This window comes from Cervus canadensis, chromosome 16 (assembly GCF_019320065.1).
Source record: "Cervus canadensis isolate Bull #8, Minnesota chromosome 16, ASM1932006v1, whole genome shotgun sequence".
In the NCBI taxonomy this organism is placed as follows: Eukaryota; Metazoa; Chordata; class Mammalia; order Artiodactyla; family Cervidae; genus Cervus; species Cervus canadensis.
This window is the reverse complement of record NC_057401.1, coordinates 1329323-1344539: the sequence shown is the minus strand read 5'-3', so window position 1 is coordinate 1344539 and position 15217 is coordinate 1329323. Positions and strand designations below refer to the sequence as shown.

Sequence of the window (15217 nt, the reverse complement as noted above, 5' to 3'; positions counted from 1 at the left end):
ATTGGGAACAGCAGCGTTTTCAGCTTTTTCTTGAGAACTGGATTGAAAGGCACATCTCTCCTCTCAGCCAAACGCAAACAGGAGGGAGCCAGAGCTCACCCGTTTGTCCACATTTATTAGGAAATTAACTTCCAACTAGATGTGACTTGTAATGCTGCACAGTCAAGCTGCTGAAGGGGCAATGCCGAAGGGGATTAAATGCATCCAACTGATGCTGAGCAGAGCCTCCCAAGACCTCGGAGAAGACGGACCATGGCCGGTACATAATTCAATGCCAAGATCTCTTTAGCTCCTTTCTCTTCAAAATTTATCAAAGTGGATTCGGCTCTAAAAATGTATGAATAAAACAAACTTCTCCTGGGTCCAGCTGTTTTGGGATTTGAAGGATTCATTTGAGGATTCCTCATTCCTTAGATACCAAAGAGCTTGTCCATTACCAATTTCATCTGAAACCTGGAAGCTTTAGTCACCAAGGGGCAGGATTGAACCAGGGTCAGGAGAGGCTGCTTCCTGCTGGGACATCAGACCATTTACTTTGGAGAATTGAGCATTTTGACAGTTTTTCCTTAGGGAGTAAGCCCCGAAGCTCTCCTCTGCTCCAGAAAGTGATCAAATGAACCCAGGACAGACAAGGGTAGGGGAGGAAGCCCTCACTGTATGCGTTTTTCAAAAAATAAATATTATTTTAAGGTGAAGAAAAGAGAAATAACTTTTTCTGTGGCTCCCCATCACTCTCTGGACAAATCTGAATTTTTCTACCTGGCACTCAGACCCTGAGGTTCCAGCCACAGTCATGCTCATCTCTCAGCTCTTCTAAGCTTCTCTCTCTCTCTCTCTGAACCCTTCACCTAATAATTCCTACCAGTCTTGTTCGATGCAGAGCAAGCGTCACCCCTGCCCTGCCCCCTCCACCCTGTCACTCCTGCTTCCTCTTCTCAGGAAATGCATGACTTCCTATGCAAGTGTCTGTTTACTTCCTCTTACTGACCCGCATGGTCCTCCAGGAGGCAGTCAAAGACAGAGGTTAAGTGCTGGAATTCTGGAGCCAAGTCACCTGGTTCAAATCCCAGGGCCTCCTGGTCACAATGACCTAACTGACCTGTGGGTCTCAGTTTCTTCATCTAATAGATAGAAACAATGACAGTACCTGCCTCATAGCGGTCACACGACTTGGCTGAGTTTAGGCCTGAAAAGTACTCTAAAGGGTACCTGGCAGATAGTAGGCACTCAGAAACTTATAATTAGTTCCCTTTGCTTGCCTTTTGTTGTTGTTGCTACAGAGAGAGGCTATATTTTGTGAATGCTGTGTCCTGAGTGCCTATCAGGTGCTCAACAGAAGTCTGATGACTGAATGAAGAAACAGAATCTCTGAGGAAAGAAACAGGCTGATTCTGACCAGTCCTCCAAGATTCAGAGTCCTGCTCCCCTGACTCTCACAGCCTGAGCTGGTGGTCCTCGTGCTATTCCTGACACTTGGACCAGAAATATGGCCTTTTGGCTTTCAGAAAGGTATCCATCCCATTTCAGAGCTCTGAGCCCCTGAGACACCCAGACCTGCATTCATTTAAGGTGCCCAAATCTCTCTCTCTCTCCCAGCTGAGGTCGTCAGGGAAGCGAAGCGAAAAGCAAAGGGCCTCAGCTCAGGGCCTCGGCCTCTGAGGGTGTCTCTCACTTCCCCAAAGACAGCTGACTGAGACTGAAAGCGCAGTGCTGGCTGGGGATTCTGCAGGGGGAGCTGATCGAGGGGAGACCCTGTCTCTCCCTTCACTACCGTTCACCTACTGAGTGCACATCCTGGGCCCAGTACATCAAAATGGGTCTGCCTTAGAGGAGCTCCCAGCACAGCCCCGAAGGCAGGCCACTAAGGAGGCAGTTACTCTTCAAGGTGTTGAGGGCCCACAAAAGTGCCTAATCCAGCAGGGATAGGTGGGGGGGAAATCAAGGACGGCTTCCTGAGAGTGGTGACCATTTTTTTCCATCCTTGTCAGAAGCCCCCATGAGGAAACATCCAAGGTCACAGATGCCATTGTTACAAAGCAGCAAAACTCCCTCCATTCCCACATCCCAGCTGTGACCACGCTCAGCGAAAGATGACACTGTCCCAATGGTGGCCACAGCTGCGGAGCAAACCCTTCCTGTCGCTTTGGGATGACGAGCGTGGTAAGCAGGTTTGGACTCGCCTGCCAGCTGCCAGCAGGGGGGCCAGCAGAGGGACTGTGCTCCTGGGGTGGGAAGCAGCTGTAAGGGGAACTCATTGACTATCTCTGGATCATCTTCCTAGTGCATGTGACAAAGGTAAGGAAGCCTGACTGAGACGAAAAAAACACTTTTTATTCCCACTGCAGAGACTCTTTCTACTTCCTCCTCAGGCCCTATGTTCCAGGCTTTGGACCCACTTTGCAGTCTTCTGAACATGCTATGTTCCCTCATGCACTCCCACCCTCCCTTTAGTTAAAGCCTACTTGATACTTCTTTATCTTTCAAAATTTAGGTCTGGTCACCTCCTTTAGGAAGCCTTCCTTGATTCCTTCTCCAAATTGAATTAAGAAGACTCTTGCCACCTCAGCCATCAGCGTTACCACGATACATATCAATACTTTGCTTGTTGCTCAGTCTTAACGACTGCTGTACTCTTAGTGTATGGGAACTTTTATTTCTGTGGCCTCAAAAAACCCAGCAGGAAATCAGGCCAAGTATAGGTGCTCAACGGGCTTCCCTGGTGGCTCATGTGGTAAAGAATGTGTCCACAAGGCAGGAGACCCAGGTTTGATCCCTGGATCAGGAAGGTCCCCTGGAGAAGTGAATGCCACCCACTTCATGCTCTGGCCTGGAGAACTCCATGGACAGGGGAGCCTGGTGGGCTACAATTCATGGGGTCGCAAAGATTAGGACACTGCTGAGCAACTAACACTTATAAGTGCTCAATACATGTTTGTTTTTGAGAACAAAAACTAAAGAAATAGGGAGGATGTCTGGAGAGTATTCACTTAATCAGGAGGGAGGGGAAGCCTTTACAATTCTCAAATGCTATCCAAGTAGTATAATGGTGAGGTCCAGAGACTCTGGAGACAAACTGCCTGGGTCTAAATTCTGGTTCTGCCTTTTACTAACTATGTGACTTTGGACATGTTACTTAACTTCTTTAAGTGCCTCAGCTTCTTCGTTTGAAAAAATCAGGATACTAAAGCTGCCTACCTCATACAGTTGTTATAAAAATTAAATAAGACAATGAATGTGAAACCCTTAGCTTAAGACTGGTGCACAACAAGCTTGGATTAGGGGTTAGTTATAATCACTACCATTATTAGTGCATTGACCTGCATCAAAAAATTGTAAGACCTTCTCCTCAACTTCACAGCATTCAGACTAACCAATTTCTGCTTCTTCCCCTTTGAGGAAATGCTTTTGTAACCTTGCATTTGAGTTAGCTGACAGCATGTGGTTTAGATAATTTAGGATGGGGGAAGGGACATAAAGTCTCACACTGGGATTGAAGAGGGGGCAGTTGTAAATGCAGGAATAAAATAACAACTAAGCCAAAAGTGAACCAGCATGATTGTACTCCCCAGATCCTTGAAAGTAGGTTAACTGAGTGTCCTAAATCTCTAGCCTGCTAATAACCACTGCATAAGCAAGCCTCTCTCCGCTTGTGTTTCCCTGGGTCCCACAGGGGTGATTACAAAGTCACACAATCATGGGCCCGTTGGTAGCTGCTGCTGCTGCTGCTGCTAAGTCGCTTCAGTCGTATCCGACTCTGTGCAACCCCATGGACGGCAGCCCACCAGGCTCCCCCGTCCCTGGGATTCTCCAGGCAAGAACACTGGAGTGGGTTGCCATTTCCTTCAATGCATGAAAGTGAAAAGTGAAAGTGAAGTCGCTCAGTTAGGTTTGACTCTTAGCGACCCCATGGACTGCAGCCTCCCAGGCTGCTCCATCCATGGGATTTTCCAGGCAAAAGTATGGTAGCAGCTTCTCCCAAATAGAAAGTGGCAAACTCACCACTAAAAGTGAAACCTAGTTTCTCAGAGGGTGAGAAGGAAGAAGGGGTGGGGGTGGGGGGAAAAAAGCCTCTTTTTGGAGGAAAGAGAGGTTACTTGTTGCCATAGTCAATTTTGGACGTGACTTTCTGCTTCAGTTCCTTTAGCTCGTCCTTGGGTAAAGTTCCTGAGAGGAGCTGGGACCGCCACTCCATCAAGTCGTACATCATGGACTGCACCTGGAGAAAACGCTCCTTCTTGCTGGCCTAGGAGGAAAAACAGGAAACAACCCACAGTCACCTGCACCAAAGATCTCGGGCCTCTCTTTGGCAAACTGAGCCAAAGTCTAGCATGCGTGCTCATGGGCCAGGGCTTGAGTGCCTGCCTGGCCCCTGCCCAGCTGTGAAGGGGTTGGGTGGTGGTCTTTGTCATTGACATGTTTCCTTCCCTGGGGCCACAGGGGTCTCTCAAAAGCAAAAGTAGCGATCCTAATCACTTCCTGGTTTTAAAAAAAAAGGAAGAGTTATTTCTGACTCTTATCCAAAAAGATACATGTTGAGCAGGAATGCCATGAACATCTGCTGCAGTACAGGTCTCAGAGGCCAGGCCCTTTAAGGCTAAGAACCAGGGCCACTTCTCTGTTAGAACAGGCCGGTTTCTAGGGCAGTGTTCCCCCAAGTGTGACACGTGCACAGCCCGTGGGACATAAGATGGTTCTTGGTGTTACAAAGACACAAGGTCACATATTAGGGATACAAATGGTGGTTCTCCTCTGCTCTCCTCCCATCCCTCTGTTTAGGGGATGAGAAAGTTGCAGTTTCTTAGCAACATGTCTTGAACCCCTCTCTCACATTTGTTAATTCTTTTTTTTTCAATGAAAGGAGAGAGAAATTCTTGGGCTCAGAGCTTTTAACAGGTACCATAGGAAACACTTAATAACAGTTTTGTTTTCACTATATTTACTTGAATAATACATATGACTATATATATAGTCTCTCTCTATATGTGTGTATATATACATACGGCTGCCCTGGTGGCTCAGACAGTAAAGAATCTGTCTGCAATACAGGAGACCCAAGTTCAATCCTTGGGTCAGGAAGGTTCCCTTGGTGAAGGGAATGGCTACTTACTCCAGTATTCTTGCTTAGAGAATCCCATGGACAGAGGAGTCTGGCGGGCTACAGTCCATGAGATCGCAAAAAGCTGGACATGACATAACAACTAAACCGCTGTCATATGTGTGTGTGTGTGTGTGTGTGTGTGTGTGTGTGTATATAAATATATATATATATATGTATATGCAAGAGTAGTACTTTCCTGAGTTTTGTGACTTGTTCTAGGACTCATGGAACCTGAGGCTAGGTTGGAGGGAGTGTCATGGGAGTCCCTGAATGTGCACCAAGTTGGACAGAAATGCAAGTAGCCTGAGGACCTGGCACTTGCAGCTGGCATCTGAAGTGAGGGCAGTCTTACAGAATTGAGCCCTTACACGTGGGTGGTCAGTGTTAGAATTACATTGAATTGTATTATAGGGCATCCAGTTGGTGTAGGAGAGTTGGAGACTTGTTCGAACGAGACAGCACATTGTAAAATTCCTTGTATAAGTCATTTAAATTTACTGAAAAGGAAGACAATTTAGCTATTAAGTAAATACTTAATGTGCAGTATGCAGATATGACAAGAATCATGGAAGAATAAGAATCACTTTGGTAGGTAAAGGGCATGATGAACTTGCCATTCAAAGATTTCTTAAAGGAAATGTCAAGCTTCTACGGTGCATGTGTAAGAGGCGTGGTGGACATAAATAATACATCACTTTAGCCTTAAATCTGCTGTTTGCCCCATAAACTTTCCTAACAACTTTTGGGAAACTTATGGAATGGTCATTGAAAGTGCCCGTCACCATAACTGTGAAACAGCCACGCAGGAGTCAACACTCACGACCACACAGGTGAGCACACAGGCAGCGCGGAGCGCCGGCGAGTGTGCGGCGCTGCGACAAACGTGCACGGGGCCTGGGGCGGCACTGTCACTCTCAGCTTGATGGTCTCCTAGCTGCCACTCTCATTAGGGGTTTCAGAAGCATCAGAGGAGGATTTAAAATCAGATTTACTTCAATACAGGGAAAACCATGCAACATACGCTCTTAACTTTTCCAGGGTCAAGTTCTCTCATGGATCTGATGACAATAGTCATTAGTGAACTGACACATGAGAACAATAGTTTTCAAGGTGTTATCAGCAGACCACCAAGTCAAAATCCCTAAGTTTATTAAAATGCAGAGTCCCACTGAAGGAAGCTTTACTTTCAATAGCATTCAAGGTGATACTTAAGCACATTCAAGTTTGACAACTTTTTCATTAGTCTAAAAAAAGAAAACAAAAACAGAAGGATCACCCCAGATGCCCATTTACTGTGACTCTGTCACTAACTCACTGTGTGGCTCTGAGAGTCACCTAACTTCTCTGGGCTTTGATGACCTCATACTGTTTGTTATACTATGTCAAGGCTACATTCCAAATCTGAACCAAGCCAAAAACTGTAAGCAGCTTCCATCCCAGGGTTGAGCAGGGTTTCGAGTCTCACCACATAGAGCTGTTTCCAGATGCTGCCCCATTCCCAAAGTGTCGTTGTCACTTCTTGTGCCAGAGGAATTTCTGCAGGAATAATGTTCTCGATATTTCTATTTAAGGTGGGAGAGAAAACGGTGTGAAATTGAGACCCAGGTGCTAACAAGATAAAATGTTGGCAAATTTGCATTAAGCTGCAGCTGCTGAGAGGGGCCTTGCTGGCAGGAGACTAAACCACTTCTAATAGCCACACCAATTACATTATGCAAATGCAAGGGGCTTCCTTTTTCTCTGTCCTCCTGCATTGAGGTGGGCCCTGCAAGCTCATTATTCAGGATTAACCTACTTTAATTCAGTTCAAAGGCAGCTGCCAGTGAAAACTTTGATCCTCCAAATGTACTAATACCCCCTCAGAATCAGATGCGAACACGAATCAATTTGCATTGGAGACAAACACGGGCACGAAGAAGACAGATCCTTCACATCTGCCAAGCCAGGTTTCCAAAGCAGACAGGATGCGGGCATCACGAGCTACTGGAGAGTCAGGTCTGGGGGAAGATGGCAAATACCTTTTTCTCTCCACTGTCACATCTTTGATGTAGATAAAGGATTTTGGAAAAATGCCCTGTTGGGGATAAGATAAGATAAGATGAGATTGGATGACTTGTCCCGGTAGAAAAAACTGACCCCAGGTCTTCATGATTTTTCCAAAAGCTACAAACTGGTAAAAACCTCGAACTTCACAGGAATAATTCCAGTTCAACAGAACAAGTGGTGGGTGTTAAATTCACTCATTTAGGCCTAATTCCTCTCCCCTTCTTCAGCAGTTGCTCAGGATCCCACAATAGCTCTAGATTCCAAAGAATGCCCTAACCTCACTGTGATCACTCACACTATCAGATGGGCAAGGCAGGAGCGCTTAAGAGGTTCACTTTAAGGGAGAAAGGTCCTCTGCCTTTCCCCTCTCCTGCCTAATTCTGGGAAAGCAGCCACCCTGTACTGTCAGAGAAGGTCGGGTCCTGAAGCAACAGTGTCCCTGGTTAGCATGTGGGCTGCTTTGATTTGAGATCTCTTTCTCTCTGGATTTATTTGATTGTTCTCTAGAGAGCAGAGAGGGATCATGCCTTCCAATACAGCATGTCAGGGAGGAAGGAAGGAGCATCTATTATTTCCTTGCTCCATAAGCTTGGCTTAGTTGACAAGAGAAGTTGAGCAATTACTTGGACATTCCTTCATCAGTTTAGCCAACATGTACACTGGGGACACCAGGTAACTGTGTGAGGTACCGTGAGCTGTCAGCAGATGAGCAAAGCACGTACATCTCCCATGGAGATGGCGGTGTGGTATGGGGCTAGGGCAGAGGAGGTCCCTGAGGGCTGAGACTGGACCTGTCTCTCCCGAGTCATGTTGGAAACAGGTGAGGAAAGGACGAATGCCCCAAGCCAGCTAAAGAAAGACAGTAGAAGATAAATTTCAAATAAAAAACGCATGATTCAATGGGACTGGAGAAATCATATATGGCTGGCATATTAGGAAAATTTGCAGGGAGAAGAGAGGTCTGGAAGTTGGCCTTAAAGAAGGAGTGAAGGGGGAACTGATCAAGGTATAGCAAAGAAAACCCTGGACACAAGGAGACAGGAGTGAAATCAGTTTGCAGAGGAGCAACAGTGGGAAGTAATTGCCCAGGGGACTGGCAGGGTCATGCACAGACACCCAATATGGTCCCAAATAAAAACAAAATTGACCTCACCTGTAACATTTTGTGCTTTACAAGGTATCCCCTATACCAGTCTGCAAAGAGAAAACAAAGAAACAGGTCTTTCATCTATTCTTACAAGTCCCTTGCTGGGGTTTATTGGTGTTGCTGTTTGTTTTTCACTAGCAAAGAAACTGCAAAGTGTTTTAGACCTTAGGTCGAGATCAAAGCCCTAGGATTCAACTCATTCTATTGAATGAGTTGCCAACATCTCCAAAAAGTGACCCAAAATACAGGGATTTCAGGTAAAAATGCAAATTTAATCCTTTTTTTTTTTTTTGAAAAAACAGGAGGCCCTGAGATGGTGACCAGTGCTCCCCGATGGCTGCAGTTGACTAGCGGTGAGGGGCAGCTAGTCTTATCAGACAAAAGGAGGCGTCTCCAACTCACCAGCCTCTACCCAGCCCCTCTCTTCTTTCCATCAACTGCCTGCATCCTTCTTGTGTTCATACGCATGTTTTCAACCTCTGGTTTAGGAACACAGAAAGGCTGAGAATGTCTGAGGAGTTTGGCAAACATCCTAAAATAATGCCCACAGTTCTAACAGCAGCAAATTGTGTCTAACACGTAATCTGCAGAAGTTAGTCATTACAAAACAGACAGGCTCAGGGATGGGTGAAAGGACAGGAGTTTTAAAAGATTCTTCCCTTTGAAGGAATATCAAGAATGATTCAATGAACAGAAATCCAAATTATATACACAGTCCTCGGACAAAATGAGCCTTGGTATAGCAAGTATTGATGACTATAATGAGCCTACTCGCCTTTGAAATGATTCAAGCACAGCCAAGTAGTGGCATTTGTTATCTTTGTAAATAAAAAGCGTCTGCTGGGAGGCTCATTAGCAAATCCTCATTACTGGGCTGACAGATTGCTGTCGAAATATGTTCTCAACAGACATAAGTGCAAGCTCCAAAACAAACATTTAAAATGCAAAGTCACCCCTCACATTCATGAGCCAGCTAAAGAAAGTTCTAAAGAAACAGGGGCCCAAAGTGGTTCCTATTTTAAACAGGCAGAAAGGTAGAGGAAGGAGAGAGAATGGAAGGAGTGGATACTGGAGAGAAAGAATCTCAGGTTTGGAATAAAGTATCATTCCAAGTGGGCTTCCCCAGTGGCTCAGGGGTAAAGAATCCGCCTGTAAAGCAGGAGACACGAGTTGGAACCCTAGATCAAGAACATCTCCTGGAGAAGGGCATGACGACCCACTTCAGTATTCTTGCCTAGAGAATTCCAGGGACAGAGGAGCCTGGCAGGGTACAGTCCATTGTGTTGCAAAGAGTAGGACGTGGCTTAAGCGACTGAGTGTGCGTGCACACACACACACACACACACACACACACACATGCCACACACACCATTCTAAGTATCCTTCACATATGAAGCCTTCTGATCCTCACAACAACCCTATAAGGTGGGAAATGCAACTGTCCCATTTTACAGAAGAGTGGCCCTCCGGAGGCACAGAGCAGTTAAGTAACTAGCCCAGTCACACAGCTAATAAGTAGCCATCATACCGGGCTTCTTGTCTAGTGGAGGCCTAACACTGCCACCCTCCCAACATCTGAATCCCCAAAACTACATCCCCACTAAGTACTTCCAGTGGTGGAACACTTTCCGGTTCATAAAGAACCATATTCTAGTTTCACACTCTAATCACTTCCCCATTACTATTGGTAATAATTAACTGTTAAAATCAGTGCTTATATTAACAATAGTGCTTGCTGTGTGCCAAGAACTCTGGTGAAGCTTTTTGTTTTGTTTTTTCCCATTATAAATGGATTCTATAAAGTAGGTACTATTATTGCCTCAATTCTGCAAATGAAAATAGAGAGGCACAAAGAGATGAAGAACTTGCTCACGGCCACACAGCTAGTGAGTGATGCATCTAAATGATTTAAATCCAAGCGTCCGACTCTGGAGATGATCCTCCACAGTACTACACTAGAACAGCCTCCTTTATTTGCAGTTTTTTCCCATTCAACCAACTTCTCTGTAGCATTACTGTTAATAGCTACCATTTATTGACCGCTAAACGCACACAAAGCTGTGCATGTTTTCTCTCATTTAACCCTCATATCATGCTGTGAGTTAAGCATCATTATTCCCATTCTGTAGATGAAGAAACTGAGACAAATCAGTGGAGATGCTGGGCCAAACCACATGCCAGGGTTCAGGGGCAAGTCTGCGTGGCTCCAAGCCAGCCCTCAGAGCGGTTCCACCACACTGCCCCCATGTGACGAGCACAGACACAGATAATGTTCTCTTAGAGTGCACACACAGTCAACGTTCTCTTGGTTGCAGTGACCTGAACCCACCTTGCTGGCCAAGGCTACCAGACTCCCCCGGGAAAACAGTCAAGGGACTCCTAGCTGCTCACATCTGCCTCTGCACAACAGGGCCTCCGTCAGGGTCCCCTGACTTCCTCTTCTAGCAACACCACCCTCTCTCACCCTTGATAACCAGTGACTTGCCACTCCTTGTAGGAATCCCGATTCTCAGAACTTCAACTCACTCCTGAGCAAGAAATTGATTGATGCTTACCCTTAGTATCCACAATCTGACTCCCAGATTTTAAGTTCAAGAAACACTGACTGTGCTCTATTCTGTACATGGCACTGACCTAGGTGCCTTCAGAAATAAATCCCCAGTGATCTTTGATGAAACGGCCTTACCACCATCTCCACTTGCTAGGTGATGATGAAGCATCAGCTTAATCAGATCTGTCCTTAGGACTTTTTCTGACAGTCCCAACTCTGCTGAATCAATGACCTCTGTGACCTCTGATGTGTGCTCCCAAACCTGGTCACCAATCACTATATCTGGCTGTACTCCAAGACCGGACAGGACAGATAGCAGTAGTTGACAGGCATAGCAAAATCCATGATGACAGGCACTCCGATCAAAACCAGGCTCTGGGTAACAGGGCACCGACCACATCCCAGGCCTTATCGCCTGGCTTAATGCACTTTCAGTTAAGTAACAGGGAAGGCTTTTTTGTCTAACCCTATCCATGAGACAAGAACTTTTTAAAAATAGAAAACTCACAAAGTACATCCTGGGAAAGATGAGAAAGGGGAGTTTTTTTTTTTTTTTAACCATTCTTATGGAAAATGATAAACTCCAACTGTCCTCCTTTCCCACAGCCCAAATATCAAAATGAAATGTACCTAAATTCTCCAGTGACCCAGGAGTTGTGTGGGGAAGGGGAGAAGGAGCAGAGATTAAAAATATCCCAGCACATCAAAAAAGAATCCACATCCTATTTAATAGAAATCCAGTCCTCTCTCTGCCACCTGAGGGCAACATGATCTTTGGTCATGTCACTTAAACGTCATTATTTTCACCTGTCAAATGAGGGCAATAACACCTACCACACAGAGTGGTAGGTGTTAGTTGCAAAACTATTTTTTAAAACAGAATTATGAAGGTAAACACATCTGATAAAGGTACAACATCTTAGACTGGAAGAAAACATACCAATTTCAGGAGGAGCATTGCCTGAGGAATGGACAAAAAGACAAGAATGGAACAGGGGAGGGTAAGCAGGGGATCTCAACTGATCTAAAATACTTATTTCTTTATTTTTTTAAATTTTTTTATTTTTTTTTTCCTTTTTTTTTTTTTATTAGTTGGAGGCTAATTACTTCACAACATTTCAGTGGGTTTTGTCATACATTGATATGAATCAGCCATAGATTTACACATATTCCCCATCCCGATCCCCCCTCCCACCTCCCTCTCCACCCGATTCCTCTGGGTCTTCCCAGTGCACCAGGCCCAAGCACTTGTCTCATGCATCCCACCTGGGCTGGTGATCTGTTTCACCATAGATAGTATACATGCTGTTCTTTTGAAACATCCCACCCTCACATTCTCCCACAGAGTTCAAAAGTCTGTTCTGTATTTCTGTGTCTCTTTTTCTGTTTTGCATATAGGGTTATCGTTACCATCTTTCTAAATTCCATATATATGTGTTAGTATGCTGTAATGTTCTTTATCTTTCTGGCTTACTTCACTCTGTATAATGGGCTCCAGTTTCATCCATCTCATTAGGACTGATTCAAATGAATTCTTTTTAATGGCTGAGTAATATTCCATGGTGTATATGTACCACAGCTTCCTTATCCATTCATCTGCTGATGGGCATCTAGGTTGCTTCCATGTCCTGGCTATTATAAACAGTGCTGCGATGAACATTGGGGTGCACGTGTCTCTTTCAGATCTGGTTTCCTCAGTGTGTAAAATACTTATTTCTTTAAAATGTATATGAACTGAACACACAAAACGTTAACAATGCTTTTTTTGCATGGTGAGTATCTCAGTGTGTTTCACTTTCCAGTTTGACTGAAATATCTACTAAAGTTAAGAAGAATATAACAGAAGCTAGTATCCATCAGTGCTTAAGAGCATGAGCTCTGAAATGAAAGCCTGAATCTGAAAGAAGATCTGCAACTTCTGAGTGATCTTTGGCATGTTAGTGTATTTCTCTAAGCCTCAGCTTTCTTATTTGTAAAATGTGAGCAATAATAGTGTCTGTCTCATATGCCTAAATTAGACAAGAAATTCAGTTTGTACAGTGCCTTGCATATGGTGTTAAAAAAAATTAGTAAATGCCATTCTGTCTTTTAAAAATCCATAATCATCATCATCAATCAGGGAAACTTAGGCATATTTTTCGTTTTACTTCCAGAACCTACAGATTTTGAATACTGTTTGTTTTCTGTGCCATTATTTCAACTTATTTTCATGACAACAAAGTAAATGATACATTCTTCAAATTCAACATAATGGAAGTTTATTAATGTTTTAGCTTCATCCACAATCAAAAGGGAAGAAAACTTAGCTTACAAACTCCCCTCAATGGAACAGCCTTACTTCTGAAAGCAGAGCCCCTTTCTTTTTTTTTTTGAAATGTTTATGACAGCTTTATTCTTTTTTTTTTCCATTTATCTTTATTCATTGGAGGCTAGTTACTTTACAATATTGTAGTGGTTTTTGCCATACATGTCAATGTATGGCAGAGCCCCTTTCAATACCAACTGTCTCTACAGCAGACAGTACTACCTCTCTGCAAAGCAGCACTTTTGAAAATACCATCTTAAGCCTTTATAATGCCTGCTTTGTGCCCTAAAAACAAAGGAGCCGGATGGGTCAAGATCACTCTCAGTGGAGCTGTCTCAAGAGCTGCACAGCTCTGGGTGTGCCTCAGTCTCTAAGTGGGAGATTCCAAACCCTTCGTACAGAGCTCTTTGCAGCTGAACCAAGGCCAAGCCTACACACGTGTGAGCTTAGAAAGAAATATTTTTAAGTGAGAAGAGCAAATCTCAGAACAGTATGTGCAGTGTAGTCCCATTTTTTAGAAAACACTGACAGTAAGAGCCAGGTCTTACCTTAAGGAGGTTAGGCTATGTCAACTTCCTCCTCATCCCTCCCCCTTGTTCCATTTTACATGGTAAGTGAAATTCAAAAGTTCCTTGGAAACCTCTGTCTAGAAATCCCATTATCTTCACCACCAAGACTGAGCTCCCGTGGCCTGGGCAAGCGTGCGTATCAGGAAATGGAAGGGAACCTTCCCTGGTGTTGTGGAAAAGAAGAGTCAGGTAGCAGATAACTGACAGTGAAGAAGACATTCCCTCTGCAGGGCTTATAAAGAGAGTCTAGGTGGCCCAGTGGCTGAGAACCTGCCTTCCAGTGCAGAGGATGAGGGTTTGATCCTTGTTCGAGTAGCTAGGATCCCACACGATATGGGGCAGCTAAGCCCACACACTGCAGCTCCTGAGCTGCGTACCACAGCGAAGATTCCTCAGGCTGCAACTAACACCCGAAACAGCCAAACACTAATTCAGCTAATTAATTTAATATTAACTAATAAAATATTTTTTAAAACAAGAGTCTCAGTAAGCTGGGCTACCCCCAAGGAACATTCCCCCACTGCAGTGTAAGCAATCAGGAGGTAGCGGGTGTTTTTCAGAGGTGGCCGTTGTTGCCTTCCGGGTGCATGGTATGGCTCTTACCCCCAAACCAAATCCAAGCATAGGGGTGCCATCCACAAGATTCACTCAGAGACACTGGGGGCATCTGGCTTCTTGATCTCCAGCTACATGGCTATTCATGCAGGGGGCTAGCTGACCTTTGGGCTTGTTTGTTCAAGACAACAGAAAATTGGAAAGAAAGCACCCCAAACTGCTTCTACCCTCAGCCTTGTTTAAACTGGGGAAAGGGAAGGAGATTAGAGGAAGATTAAATTGGACATGGTATTGGAGTCTTCTGAGATGTTGTTAAGTATCAAGAAAGATGTCAACCAAATATAACTGAAGGAAGTGATGGGAGAAAAGCAACACTCCGTTTTTATCTTTATTCCCCCATGAGGAGTTCTGACTGCTCAATAAACACTTACATGTGTTTTCCACATCTGAAAGCAGGACAGAGAATGTTTATGCTGCCTCTGGGTAGAAGAGGCAGCCTGAGAGATGTAATGTGGACAAAGAAATGAGCATTAGGATGTCTAAGGCTCAGCAATGGATGCCCTTTTGAAATGTTTGAGTTTTTAATCACACACACAAACACTATTATCTAAAAGGAAATACTAAAAATGCTAGTGTTCTAGTGAAAGGAAATTCATTCATGCCCAAGGTTTCAGCTCAGATTTTGTTTTATCCATCCATCTGACTGCATAAGTTCAGTACACAGGCAAAAAAGGGCTAGCCTCACCCATTCCAAGACATCAGAGGGCCAGCTTCTGGGTTCCCGGAGCCAAATTCCTAAGATACATACATACCGGCCAATCTCAGTTTAATTCTGTAAAATGAGGGTTGGGGAGAGATGGAATCCAACACAAAGCACCTAGAAGCCAAGCATGGTGCTAGACAGCTTCTCTACTTCTCTTACTTTATCCTCATAACAAATCCAGGA

The 15217-nt window shown here is 44.5% G+C and overlaps 1 protein-coding gene across 1 annotated transcript in view; it reads right to left on the bottom strand.

Moving 5' to 3' along the window:
* DOCK2 (dedicator of cytokinesis 2) overlaps positions 1 to 15217 on the bottom strand; it is a 468222-nt gene that overhangs the window by 430790 nt on the left and 22215 nt on the right. Inside the window, 4 exon segments of the mRNA XM_043488772.1 lie at positions 4095 to 4243; positions 6564 to 6660; positions 7117 to 7172; positions 8298 to 8338. Of these exon segments, the coding sequence (XP_043344707.1) occupies positions 4095 to 4243; positions 6564 to 6660; positions 7117 to 7172; positions 8298 to 8338 (343 nt within the window).